The sequence below is a fragment of the Drosophila ficusphila genome, unplaced genomic scaffold, assembly GCF_018152265.1.
Source record: "Drosophila ficusphila isolate 14025-0441.05 unplaced genomic scaffold, ASM1815226v1 contig_197, whole genome shotgun sequence".
Lineage (NCBI taxonomy): Eukaryota > Metazoa > Arthropoda > Insecta > Diptera > Drosophilidae > Drosophila > Drosophila ficusphila.
This window is the reverse complement of record NW_025064091.1, coordinates 9,252,145-9,267,030: the sequence shown is the minus strand read 5'-3', so window position 1 is coordinate 9,267,030 and position 14,886 is coordinate 9,252,145. Positions and strand designations below refer to the sequence as shown.

Genomic DNA, 14,886 nt, shown 5'->3' with positions numbered 1-14,886 from the left:
CGAGGGCATTACTTTGGTTCAGATGGGATTTCGGTTAGGTTGATTGATTGATTCGGACTCGGTTGGATAATTTCAGCATATCTGCGTGATTTTCTAACAAGTACAAACACACAAACGATGAGATTTTTTACATATATAACATAGTTCAAATATTTACACACCCTCAATTCACTCGATAAGAAATTTAAACCAAAACATATGCGCAACATTTGCTGAAAACGAAAACAAAAAAACTAGAAGACACAAACAATTATGAAATCTATGTGAAATACAAATTTTGTATTGTATACTAAATTAAATTTTTGTCGCATTTATTTTGAATAGTTCAAATTTATCCAAAATGATGTCCCAGCCCAAGAAACTCGTATATATACTCACACCTATGTTATATAAAGACATATATACACATATATTTTTGAATCGACATTTTGCGTCTTTTTTGTTGACATCTTCTAAATCTTAAATAAGAAAAAACTGAATTATCAGAAGCGAAATTAACGAAATTAGCTAAATTATTAGAGGCCCTTGAGCTAAGTAGCAGTTGAAAAAACACCGAACTGCAAATCGAAAATGTTTCTCCACTCACGTTCCCCACAATTAAACAAACGAAAAATGTATAAAAAGGATGTAGAAGATCCATGTTATTGGAGAAAGTCTATATGATAACCCCTAGGTGTTAAGTGGGTTCGCATCGGGCGAACTTAGATAAATTTTAACGCAAGCTTCTCGAGAACTTTAAAAACAAAACAAACGAAAAGATTTTGTTCCAATCTACATCAATGGACATTCAAAAAGCTAAAAAATTAGAAGCTTGCAGGAATATTTGGCGTCAAAACTTGAAACCAGCGAAGGTTCTGTCAAAGTCATTTCGATAACATTGTTTTCTTTGATAGGAAAGCGGAAATGGCGCCGCCATTTTTTTTTTTGGGAAAGTGCACATAAACACACACGCATATAGAAAAACGTACTAATAAGAAACAAAATTAAAGGGAAACCAATTTGTCATAAAGATACAGTTTTGATTGTTGTGTGTACTGATTAAATGACCGTGAACATATTACTTATATACACAAATATATATAGATGCATATATATATAAATAGATATACACATCTTGCCATAGCCAAAACCGGAAGAATGAACTTGAAAAAGAAGTTGGAATCAATTTCTTACAATTGCATGTATAAAATGATACAAAGTAAGCAAATGAAACAATGCAAGTAAAAGTATTCGTCAATAAACATTATTTCCAAACAAAATGAGCGTATTTATGGGAAAAAGACAAATTGTAAGTAATAATTTGTTTATATTGTTGTAGTGGAATTTTAGTGTATTGCCAGATATATAATATAATACTTTATGCGATCTACACTTCAGTTTTGTTTTACGTCTCATTTTTGTAATTTTGTATGCGAGTAGAAATATTTTCTTTTATATGGATCTCTGTTTAATTGTTTTTACTAATGTGCAGTTATGAGCTTTTGCATAATAACTGACGATCGCTATTCAAATAGAAGGTTTCATAATTTTAAATTGCATATCTCGCGCTCTAAAAACCTGTATTACAGAATTGTATGGTGTATAAAATATGTATTGAAACAACAAAATTGTGGAGCATACTTTAGAGCTGAAAACAAATGCTGCTTTCGAGTTGAGCACACATGCGTTGCTCAGGCTAAAGAAGGTTCTTAGTTTACCCCAACATCTAATACCATAAAGTTCGCGAGATGAACTTGAGTGAGTTCAACTCGTCTGCTGATCCTGATTAAATAACGTGCGCAGTGGAGACAGCCCCAAATTATTAGTGGTTTTGGTTAATGATCCATCAACAAGCCAATCGATTGAAATCGTCCCTTCATTGCTATCAATTAGCCATTCTTAAATCAAACTCAGTAGAATTTTTTTCCATTTTCTGTTTATTATGCTCAATTTTTGGTTTTATACTTTTGTTACGCATGTGATTATATATTCTTTTATTTATTCATTCTGTTTTCGGTTTTTGGGTTTAGTTCGCCTTTACAAATAATCATCGTTATGATCGTTCTTATATAATTTCTATGCAATTAGCCCGGTTTAATAAATATTCAATATATTCATTAAATTTGTAATGCCATTTCACATTCCATATAAATAATGTACACCAAAAAAAAAAACAATTCATTTAATATTAGTGTGGTATGCATTTGTTTTGGTTTCCTTTCGTCTCTTTGGTTTGCTGAAGCAGTTTTAATTTATAATTTTTTTTTTTTTGTAATTTTGTTTTTATATATTTTTGGTGGGCGTGGGCGTGGCCCGTGCCAAGCAGCGGAAATGCGGCCGAAAAGTCGTTCAATTCACAAACATCAAGCAAATGCCCCCGTTTCCATTTCCATTTCCGTTTCCGTTTATGTTTCTGTTTCCGTTTACATTTATTTAAACCGTACTCGTAGTTAATAATAGTTCCCTTAGTGACTGCTGATGCCGGTTGCTTGTGGATTGCGATTTGGGCCAATAGCGAGTATTTTACACGTACATATACACACAAAGAAATGCAATTCTCCCCCTTCTGACTGTCTCTACTTTCGTCCCTCTTTCCGTCTCTGTTCTCCGTTCCTGTTGCCGTCTCTCTCTGTTTGATTCGATTCGGTTCGAGTCTGGTCTACAGATCTTACTCTACGATGCGATCCTAGATGTACGCTATGCCAAGTTAGGCTCCTTCTATTCTTTCTTCTGGGAAAATCCCTCTACCTTAACGGCTCTTAACGGGGTTCTAACTCTGTCTCTTTCTTAACGGGCTCTCCCTCTCTCTCTCCCCGCCGTCTGCCATCCCTTTCTATTCTCTGTCTATATCTATCAACTTGTTTAACGAGTAGTAGCACAATTTTTGGACGAAGATGGTTGAAATCGAAGCGTCTAAGTGAGTGTGAGTGTGAGTGTGTATGCTAAACTAAATCCTCTATGGGGGAGTATGTATGTATGTATTTGTGGGGGGTGTAAAGCGCTTCTCAATTTACACGTTGCATACAGTACAATACGATCTGGCTATATTCCGTTAAATAACTATCAAAATTCTCGGCTATGGGTGCGAGTAGAAAACGAAACGCTGCAGTTACAATATCCACTTACGTAATTTCCCAACTGGCCTTAAATTTCCTCCTCCTTTAGTTCTTTTTTTACGTTATATAAATATATCGGGGTGGTGCTATATAGTGTGTGTGGAATATATATACTATATCAAAAGAGCTGCCTGTCTCCTGTCCGGAATCTCGAATCTCGTTTGGGTCTTGTGCTCGTGTTGGTTGGATTTTCCTCTCGGGTTTTGGGTTTTAGTTTTGGTTTTTACAGTAAGTATGGGTAAGCATATAGTATATGGGTCTGTTACTAGCTGCAGTAATCGCTGACTAATGTCGCCGTTCAACTAAGCTAAGGACGTTTTCGCAAAAAGGTCATTGTGTTCATATATATTTACGTATATATATTTATATTAATATATATATATATGGATTTATGTATGTCGTGGCCGATGGCCCGATCTGACACACACATTATTAACTATTATTACTAAGCTTTGCAAAAAGGCGTGCCATGTGTGTTAGTTATCGCTTCCTCTTATTTGTCGTAGTAGCTGCTCTTAACTCGCCTTCCGATCGAACTTTGTCTAGTTTACTCACAAAAAAAAATCGATACACTCGTGTGTAGTATATGTTTAGTATATATATATATATATAGGTACACACGCATATACATACATATATTTACTCTCGTTCTCTGACTCTCCTTCTTTATGAATAGGTATATATACTAAATATCGTAATATCCTTGCTAGGTTTTATAGTTAACAATAATCGCCGTTTATTATTCTCCCGCGGACTTAAATATATATGGGATTTTCCTGGCCAGTGAGCAGGCGGAACATGGACGTGGGCATCGTTTTCATGAGTATCTGGAAAGGTATTTAAGTTGATTAGTTTTAATTCAAGGGATTAGGTTATTGGATCACACCTCTCCCACGGAAGTGGCCAGTAAGTTAACGATCTTCTCGTGGGGCACAGCCACCACACTTTGGTTATTTATCTCGATTATGCGATGACCCACACGAACACCGCCTCGTTCCGCAATTCCTCCTCTAAGTAAACTGCAGATCTGCAAAAAAGGATATAAAAACAATTAAGAAACCACACCAAATATGAAATTTAATTGCAAGCCCAGTATAAACTTGAATAAAAAAAACCTTTCAAAATCAAAACCCTCACTTAAACCAAAACTGTAGCTCATGAAAACGTTTGCCCATAAAAATTGTATTTTATTGATTGTTTTATTCAGGTGGATAAATGGGGGGCAAAAGAACACTATCATAATACCCACAAAAGTTAGTGCTTAGGAATTTGTGTTTGTAATCCGGAAACAAATACCACAACATCCTGTTCATAAAAGAATAATAAATCATTTGCAGATTTATTTGCGTTCGAATGTCGTGCTCAAATGTGTGCTACAAAAAAGTTCCTATGCAAACCTGCCACAACCACGTTCTGAATCCTCTACTGCAATAAATTGATAGGATTATATGGTCTCAATAGATTTTCCAGTTGAATACAAATCTGGCCATGCAAATGCACCAGCAACTTAAAGTCAAATAAAATTGTGATTTTTTAAATTGTTTATCAAGAGCAATCCCATTGCAGTGTCTCTTGAACATGCAATGCATTTTGTGATGGGTTGTTTGAAACTCTACTTGACAAACTGTGGTTGAAAACCTACATTTCGCGTAGTTAAATTAAATTTGTTTTAAAATAGTTCTCTGTGCTATAATACTGGAAACTATTATTTACTTGCCAAAGTAATAATTTTATATAATAAACCAGCTTTTTGTGCGTTTGCCTTCTTTTAAGGGGTTATATACCTTTTTGAGCGAAAAAAATGAGGGAACTTTGGATTTTTTTTCAGGTGTGTAGCAATTATTTTATGATACTGAGGTTATTATTTATTGATAGTACATGTTTTTATAGACACAACAAACGTTTGTTCTTAAAAAAATATAAATAACTTTCGAAGTTATGGCAATTCTCTCATAACCCTTTTTTTGTTATAGCGGCTTGCGGTGACCACGATGGAAGTCCAGCGGGTCAACTAAAATCAATAAACCAAAAAATTTTTATTAGTTTAGTATTATTTCTAGTTCGTCATTGAATTACTTCAAGAATTTTTGTTTTTTTCTGCATACAGTAACAATTTTTTAAAAAAATTGAATTTTCGAGCTCTAAAAATTTTATTAAAAATTTCTTATCTGCAAAATCGAAATTGCCGCATAAAAACTGATTCAATGACGAACTCGGCACAATCATTACGAATATTTAAAAAAAAAATTGAAGAAGATCGATCAAATAGTTCTTGTGCAATCGCGGTCACAGCAAAGGCACTTTTGGAAAAAAACGACTTTGAGATAATCGCATTCAAAGTTTTACGTTGCGTTACAAAGAGTGACGAACCGCGCCTCAAAAGGCTGTTTTCTTATCGAACTATTATTCGGATCTCTTCAAAAATTTGGGAAAATGTTCTCTAGGGGATATACTTTAGGATTCAGCTAAAAAAAAATTTTCGTTTTTTTGGAAAAAAAAAAGGTATATAACCCCTTAACTTAACCAATTAGTTTTAATATTTAATATTCTCCTTTATTTTATTTGTAACTCAACTCTGTATTGCAAAAAACTCTAGCATTTATAATAAACAAATTAAAATATGTATTTATTTGTTAATTATGAACTGTTTATTTTTTTAAATAAACAACCTTTTTACTTTTCTAAACTGTGGCTTACTGTTTTCTGTTACTGTTCGTAAGGCTTATATTGTTTAAAGGGAGTGATTTTTAACCAAAATATAATCAAACAAAATGTTCCAAAACTGCATCTACTCTTTCTATACTATAGTATATACGTATATGAAGTATTCCCCGACTCACCACTCCATTTTGGACGCTGAAGCCGAGCTGGTACTTGGTCTCGGGGCGCTTGATCTTGACCTCGACGACGGGGGCGCAGGGCACCACGGTGAACTTGACGACGGTCTGGTTCTTGGTGTTCTTGATGTACGTCTGGCAGGTGGAGAGCGGCAGCCCGACGAGGCTCAGTCCGTTGATGGCGATCAGCTGGTCGCCGATGTTCAGCTGACCGCAGCGGGCGGCGGCCCCAGAGCTCATCAGGTTGGCGATGACGACGGTGGGCAGCATGGAGCCCCAGCCACTCTCCACGATCACCACGCCGAGGATCTCGCCCTTGGCCTTCGGGACGACCACCTCCTTCTGCAGCTCCTTCTTGGCGAAGATCTCCAGCTCGTCGCCGAAGATCTCCTGGCTGTTGAGCACCTCCTGGTAGTCCATCTCCTTTACGAAGCGATGGTCCTCGATCCCGTTCGCCTTGAGGAACTCCATGTAGGCCACCTGGAAGGCCTGGCCGATCGACTGGGCGATGAACTGCGCCTCGTCGCTCTCGAAAACGTGGCAGATCATCTTGGGCGTGCGGTTCGGCTTGGGGGCATCATCGATGTCCTGCGGCACGAAGCGACGGCGGGCCATCAGGACGACCAGGTCACCGATGTCCGCGATGTACGAGATGGTGCGCAGGGCGTGGTCCATCATGATCTCCTTGAGGTCCGTGTTCAGAACCATTATCTTCTCCGTTGAGATGAAGAGATCCACCTCGGTGCTTGGCTGCACATCGCCATCAGGTGCCTGCAAATTTGTACATAATTATTTATTATTTATTATAAATAATAGAAGAGATCTTTTGGTTTTGGTTCTAAGGATTGGCGGGATCATTGGGAGGGGAAGAAGCTTGGCTTTCGGGTAACACAATAATTACAGCGGGCCAAATGTCTTCGATCCAATTTAATTCAAGGCAAATCAGGCAAACCGGAAGTGGGTGGTTGGGTGGTTGGGTGGCTGGGTGGTTGGTGGTGGTTTTTAGAGGGGTTTTCAGTGGGTTTCTTTTTTGCTAGTGTTTCCATTACTTACCAGCGCCTATTTTGCGAATTTATTTTGGTTTTTTCGGGTTTTATTTTTTTTTCGTATTTTATTATTATTTGCATGGCGATACGTGGTTTGGTTAGCGTGGTTGGTCGTCGCGGATGCGGAGCATTTGATGTGGAGGAGGTGATGCATGAAAATATAACGGTAAACAGTTAATGAGTTTCTCATTTCTTTTCTCTTGCTTGGTTCTCGAGGTCGGTCCTTCAATCAGCTTAGCAACAAGGTCGTTTTCTTGGGAGCTTAGTAAGTGGGTGGCAAGTGGTGGTGAGGGGGAAACGGAGAAAAGGGGGTGGGGTGCGAGCCAGCGGGCTTTAAATCAAAAAAATCCAGGGGATCAAAGATAGAGCGGGGAGCAAAAGTAGCTGACAATTTGGTTTCATCAGTGCTGGGGAATAATTAGGGGAAGCAGCTCAAGGGATTGTCACAATTCGGCAAAGCAATCAAATTTAAGACTTATAATAAAATACAATATATAACCACAATGAACCTGCTTTGTAAAATTTAAAAAAAACACTGGTTCTATAAATTCACAATGTTTTAGAAAAAGTTAAAATTAAAGTAAGAATTTATTATATTATTAATGACTGCGAAAGATCTAGTCCAAAGATCTAGATCGATTCAGTTTAAGCAGTAAAAGTACAAAAAAATATTAACAGATTAAGAAAGAAATATGAAGCCTAAATAAAAGTATCAAGAAAGTGCGTATTTCAGAATAAAATTAATTAAATTGTGACAACCGGACGGTCGGAATTCTACCCACTACAAAAACACAGAACCAATCCTGGCACAAATGAAACTCAAGCTGATCGAAGCAATCGATCGAGTGGCCTCCTTCCAAAGGCGGTGAAAGGACAACTTTACCTTGATCCTGGAGACGGCTTCCTCGGCCTGCATCATCCTGGTGGACTTGGTGGGCTGACCCTCGCAGACCAGCTGCGTGGAGCCCAAGTACTTGGCCCTGAAGAGGACGCCCTCGATGAGCACTGCGCCGCCTGTTGGTGAGTTGGTGAGAAGAGGGGGAAACAGTTAGGAATCGGTTGCCGAAAGGTCAGAGGTCACAGAGTACATGTCGAGTAAAAGTTGGTTAGTGTACGTGCAAGTGTGGGTCGGCGATCTACTCTAAGTTATGTGTTCCTTAAAATCAAGTCAACCCTACTTTTGAACGCCAAAAGAACGATTTTTTAATTGAAATCATTAAAACTATGATTCAGGATCCTGCTCTGTTTAACCCTTTTATTGACTTCTAAAAGTTAGTTGTGGCTTAAACATGAACTAATATTAATTAAACCAAAAAACCCTCACACTATTAAATTTGTTGTACTATGTTTTGCTATTTTGTAATTGTTTTAATTATTTTTTTTTTTCAAAGTAGAGATAAACATTTATAGCCCAAAAATCTAGAAGTTAATTAAAATCTTCCCCATCAAAAACTCGAAGAACTCCCGATAAATGTTGCCCTTGTTTCGTGTTATCTTGTTAGTGTTGGATCTTAGTTGGTAGTACATAATGGAATTTTATCTTACAAAGTATTGTACACACACACAGACACAGTAAAATGAAGAGTAGAGTTTGGTTTTGATTTGGTTGAACGAACGAACGACGCATGCAAAAATACGCAAATAAATATGCGAAAGAATACAGAGAAATGATAGGTAAAAATACATATACGATTAATACGGATTATCTGGATCAATAATGGCAGAATATATAGGACAATCAAATTACGCATTATACAATTTCTTTTCGTTTCGTATTCGCACGCTGTCGAGTTAGAATTTTGATTTAGAATTTGCTCTGCTTTCTACGCTTGCGAATTTAGCGTTTCGTTGCGACAAATTGAATTGACAACGACAACGACAACATCAACAGGCCACAAGAGTATACAGTTATATACTATATATAATATATATGAATATATCTGGCTATATACGGTTATACTGATTATATGGATTATACGGTTATACGGTTAAGAAAGGAACAATCGAACGAAGGATAAACCCAACGCATTTACCTTCTTTGCTCTTACTCTTTTTCACTTTTTTCTCGCCGCTGTTGCTGTTGCTGCCGCTGCTGTTGTTGTTGCTGTTGCCGTTGTTGCCATTGTTGTTGTTGTTGTTGTTGCTGCTGCTGCCGTTGTTGGTGTTGTTGTTCGTGCTGGCCACCACGGTACCATTGGCTCCCGATCCCGCTCCAGTTCCCGAACCAGCTCCCGATCCCACTCCAGATCCCACTCCAGATCCGGATCCAGATCCAGATCCAGATCCCGATCCCGATCCCACTGGTCCAATGGGTCCGCCGTTGAGCACTCCCGCCTCCGTCTCCCCGATCTTCACTGCTCCGCCGGGATTGGCCAGTCCACCCGACGATCTCTCCGATCCTCCGCCATTCCCGGGACTTCCCATCGCCGGCGTTGTGGCCACCGCCGCCGAAGTGACCGCCGCCACCGCCGAGGCAACCACGTCCACGCTGCCGGCGCACAGATCCCCGCCAGAAATGCCCGCCATCTTGCTGGGCGACTTGTCGCTGTGCTCCGACGAGCTGCGCGACATGCTCCGCTGCACCATTCCACCGACCAAATCGAGGAGCTTGCCTCCGTTTCCGGAGCCCAAGGTGAGTCCCAATCCCAGGCCGGAGGAGCCCTTCGGCGGAATCGGAGGCGGGAGCTCCGGCGTGGAGCTGAGCAGCGCATTGTAGCCGTTGCGCGTCTTGGTGCTCGGCATCTGCTGCTTCGGCGAGATCTTCGAGAGCAGCGATCTTGGCTTGCGATCCCAGCTCTTGTTCTCATCGTAGTACCCCTGGTCGTCTAGTCGCTGGTGGCCCAGCAGGCGGTCCGTCTCCAGGTCGGTGTCCACGTCCTCCTCGTCGGCGCTGTGGTTCTTCGAGTGGTTATCGGATCCGCTCTCCAGCAGCTCCTTCCCAGCACCGCCGTCCAAGTGGCGGGACAACCAGACGGGTGAATTGAGTCCCGGCGACGGGGATCGCTGGACAACGAGGCTATTGCGCTCCGGAATGGGCGGTGGCACGCCCCCGTTGCCGGCGATGCTGCTGCAATTGCTGCCGGCGCTTCTGGGCTTGCCGCATCCGGTTCCCATTCCATTTCCGCTTCCGCTTCCGTTGCCGCTTCCGTTTCCGGCGACCGTCGAGGTGGGAGAACTGCGCTGCAGCGTGGAACTGATGGCCGCCGCCAGCGGAGTGTGCTTGCTGCTCGGCTGCAGCAGGTCAACATCGTTGTTGCCACCGCCGACCAGGTTCCCACTGCCGTTTGCCACGGCATTGTTGCCCCCGCTGTTGTTCGGCTTGCGGTGCGGGGCAGGAGCGGGCGGCGGCGGCGTCATCTGCACAGTGTCCGGACGGTGGAAGACTCCTGCAACAGCAACAAATTAACTATTAATATTGAATATTAAAGGGAACCTTTTTAATAAAAAATTTAGTCAAAAACTAAATAATAAATTATGAAGGCAAACAAAAAATATTTGAAATCCTGAAATCTTCAATCAATTTTCTTACAAGCCATCCTCCAAAAATCCTCTAAATATGTTTGTTGTCAACTTATAAATTGTTAATTTAATAACGAATTTACCTGTCATTCAAAATATACCTTATCTGCATAGGTATTCTTATACTATATAAATCTTTAAATTGTTGAAACGCGCACTGGCAAGAATGTTATGTTTTCAAATTACAAAACTAAAAAATACTTTTCTTTAAATAAGGCTTCTTGGGATAGAGCAACTTGTTATGATACGATTTATATAGATTAATTGAATCTGTTATGAAAAATCAATTTAATTTACCGACTTATTTTAACACTATTCAATTTAAAATGTAGTACTTTCCCATGAAACTTTAATGGGATTAATCGTAATATTTATACGAGTGTCAACACAATTACATAGTTGCTTTCCTTCATTATTGGATCAAAGTTTAATTTTCGTAATTTAAAGGCTTTAGCTTCAACTGCGAGTGTATGCAAGCTTGGGCTCGCGATGCTTGAAAACCCTTCCAGCGGAACCCCAATGGAGCACCTACCAATCGAGTAGAGCGAGTCCAACTCCGGATCGATGTTCTTGAACACTTTGCTGTGGTTGCTGGGGCTCTGCTCCAAAAGCGGCGCCTGCGAAAGCGCTTTCTGGAGGGGTTGCGACTGCGACTGCGAATGCGACTGCTGGTGACCTTGCACCTTCTGCTGCCCATTGCTGGGACTGGGCGTGGCACCGCCCAGGTGGTGACCGACCACACCCACGCCAACGCCAACGCCCACTCCGACTGGCACGCCCCCGTTGCTGTCCGTGGTGGAGGCGGTGGTGGTCAGGTTGTGCATGCTGTTCAAGCTGTTGTTCGTCGAGATGCGCTTCATGTCCATCAGCATGGAGATGCCGCCGCTGCCGCCGATGCTGGTGCTGCCGCTCAGGCTGGTGGGGCACTGACCACCCACCCCCTGCCCCATCGACGCCGCCGCCGCCTGCTGCAGGTTCTTGTTGTTGTTGTTCTCCGTGTCGCTGGTGTGACCCGAGGAGAGGCCGTCCTCGAGGACGGGCATCGCCGAGGCGTAGTACTTGGCGTAGTTCGAGCAGGAGGTCGAGACCCCGCCGTTCATCTCGCCGGAGAGACCTGCGTCGGAAATCGGGTTAATTAGTAACGGGAAACGGCGAGCAAGTAACGGGACTGCGAACGGGGGTTAACAAGCGGCGGGTTGACTCGATAATTAAACTTCCATGATTACAAACATGCTTGTTTAAGGCTCCGCACAAAAAGCGTTAACTAACCAGCTTGACCTGTTATTAAACATAAAATTTCCCACTCCAAGTCAGATATTTATTAAATTTGTTGAAACCTTTCCTAAATGGAAACCAAATCCATTGAAATGTGAAAAAAATGTAATAAAATCTACTAATTTCTACACAAATAAAGTAATTAAATGATTTCCATTTCAATTATTTGCTACTGCTTCTTAAATATTTTCCCTAAGAAGTAATCTTCTTCAAAACTTAAAATTTTTTATCACATTCTGCTCAAAATATCAAATAAAAAGTTACCCTTGGGCAAACCTGACCTGCGAAATTGTGTATACGCCACGTTGACAAAGACGCATAAGGCGATACTGCACGGCTTATGCTTTAAATTTGAATCTGTCAAGGATATATGAAAGCGCGCATTAACCTTTATCAAGAGTTGACTTAGCGAGTGCTTAGTATTTGTGTACACAAAACGTTGAAGCCTTAGAAGGATAAGTAAGCCGTGTGACTTTTGGGAAAAGTTTGAATTAAAGAACGTCCAAAGGTTTATATTCGGTAAGGGACAGAAAGAGGAAAGATGACTTAGAAAATTTGGCTTGTCCCCTTAGAGTTGGCTTAGCAGAAGTTTAAAAAGTGCGAATACGAAACTTTGAAAAAGCCCATTAAATAATTAATTGACTCAGACTTGTACTATATTATATATTATTGTGTACATATAAAAGTATGAAAGTCTAATCGACATTGAATTAAGATACCTGTTAATGAATTTAGCTCTAAATTAATCTGACCCTGAGATTCAGGCTCACAGTATATTTTAAATAATTAATAATAGTTAATGTCTTTTAACTAATTTAGCTCAACATTAATCTGACCCTGAGATTCAAGCTCCCAGTATATTTTAGATAGTTAATAAAAGCACGTTCTCTAATTAAACAAAAAATAAAGCTGGTTTCTACTTTAAAATACAGATGTTATTTAATTCCACTTACTGTCGAGATCGCCGCAGTTGGAGTCGTAGTCGGTGGTCTCCGGCGAGTAGCGGTAGTTGTGGCCTCCGCCAGGGCCCACGCCCACTCCCACGCCCCCCGCCTCCGCCTCCGTGGCCACTGCTCGTGCTCAGCAGCTGGTTGTGATTGAGCCCGTCCTGGTCGCCGTCCCGCTCCCCGCTGCTCCGGCTGGTGGAGTCCAGGAAGAAGTCGAAGTCGCGCATCAGCGGACTGCCGCTGTAGTGCCGCCGTGCCACGCCCACTCCCACGCCTACGCCCATGCCAACGCCCACGGGCATGGTGGCGCCCAGTGGCTGGGCGGTCAGCTGGGACTGCGACTGCTGGCCGTAGCCGCCGTAAACGTGGCGCTCGGGGGCGTGGCCGCCGGTGGGCGGCGCCTGCTGGCGGTAGTTCTGCTCGCGGTCCTGCTCCAGCGGCTCGTCCTCGTCCTCCGCCTCGTCGTTCTCCTCGTCGGCGTCGGCGTCGTCGTCGCCCTCCTCGTCCTCCTCGGCGTCCTCCTCCTCCACCAAGTCCTCGTCGTCGCGCTCGAAGTTGCTGTGGAACTCGTACTGGATGTCCTGCAGGCAAAACAGAGTACATTTTGTTACAGTGAAAGCGCAGGGCAAAAATGTTAAGTAGCTTTTGTGCATAAGTTAATCTCAAATAATAAATTGTCTGCTATTTAATATAAATGCAATTTAATCTGATACTATTTTTTCTCTCTTTCAAAACTATAACAAATACAATTTAAAATTTTATGTTGAATTGTATATTTCCCAGCAAAAAACAGAAGAACATTTTTGGAGTTTCATGTTATAAAAAGATTTCTAGATGGTTTACCAGCTTAAATTTGGATGCTAGAGGGTAGCATAAAAATGTTTCCATAAGTTCTATCCATATTTTGTTGAATATACCATTTCAAATTAGTATAATAATCAATTTTACTAAATGGAGTTGAATCTGTTTTAATTTTGATGCAAATAAATGCAATTTTATTATACCAATCAATTTTATTAGACAGAATTAAACCTCTTTAATCCTAATTGCAATTTCCCTCCTTGCATTCCGGAATCGATGTGATCCCATGAACCTATCCCACTCTGGAGTACTCACAATGCTGTCCACATCGCTGCCGTTCTCCATGATGGGCTGCTCGTCGGTGGAGGGGCACTTGAAGAACTCCTCGAGCACCTTGCGCGTTTCGGAGAACTCGTAGAGGTAATCGAAGGTCGACGATTTCGTGTGCATGCTGAGTGGCCCTAGTCCGCTGACCGCTGCTGTTCCATTTCCGCCTCCGCCTCCACCTGCGTTTCCGTTTCCGTTTCCGTTACCATTTCCATTTCCATTTGCGGTTCCGTTGGCAGCGGTGGTGCTGCCCGCCACTGCGGTGGGTGGTGCTAGTGCCGCGGACGCGACTGTATGTGGTTGAGGGGGCGTGGCCGAGCGGCTGGCCACCTCGCCGGCGCCCCCGATGGAGAGACCCACTGCCTCCGGAGCGGTCAGGTCGGATATGGTGCCAATCTCGGACACGTCGTTGCTGGTGTCCTCCGCGTTGTTGTCGCTGCTCAGCGGCTGCTTGTTGGTGTTCGAGTTGTTGTTGCTGTGGTTGCTGCTCAGCAGACTGCCGAAGTGTTGCTGCTGCTGCTGCTGTTGTTGCTGTTGCAACTGCTGTTGCAACTGCTGTTGCTGCTGCTGCAGTGGCGGCGAGATGCTGCGAGCCTCGCGATTCGGCGGCGAGATTATGCGCTGCAATTGAGGGAATATTCAGGTCAGAAAAATCAGTATATGAAATTACTTTGGTTTTATTTGGTTTACATTGCAAAATATCTAGGATTCCTTAAAAATACAATATGTGTTATCAAAATTTGTTGTGTATAAAGTTGTTAAAATTTTTCTTTGAATGTTGTAAAACTTTACTCTACTTAAATTATTTTAATAATTTTTCTCAAAATGAAAATGTCTCCATATTTTAAGGAATCGTTTTGTATATTTTGTTTTAAGCAAAAATAATTAAATAATAGGTACTTATGTTCAGAATTATCTAACTTAAATTCAGAAAACAACCGCTATTTTTGTTTCGTTGTTGAGTATTTTCTCAGCTTTTATGGTTAACTATTTAAAAAGGGAAAAACTTGACTGATTTTGTAATGTGTTATAATTGAAT

The 14,886-nt window shown here is 41.5% G+C and overlaps 1 protein-coding gene across 1 annotated transcript in view; it reads right to left on the bottom strand.

The window, feature by feature from the left end:
- Positions 1-1,961: 1,961 nt before the first annotated feature.
- LOC108091182 overlaps positions 1,962-14,886 on the bottom strand; it is a 95,959-nt gene continuing 83,034 nt past the window's right edge. The window contains 10 exon segments of the mRNA XM_017190254.2: positions 1,962-3,922; positions 3,982-4,122; positions 5,936-6,703; positions 6,986-6,991; positions 7,862-7,992; positions 9,027-10,364; positions 11,030-11,611; positions 12,726-12,820; positions 12,822-13,300; positions 13,836-14,468. Coding sequence (XP_017045743.2) covers positions 3,851-3,922; positions 3,982-4,122; positions 5,936-6,703; positions 6,986-6,991; positions 7,862-7,992; positions 9,027-10,364; positions 11,030-11,611; positions 12,726-12,820; positions 12,822-13,300; positions 13,836-14,468 — 4,245 coding nt within the window. The 3' untranslated portion in view covers positions 1,962-3,850.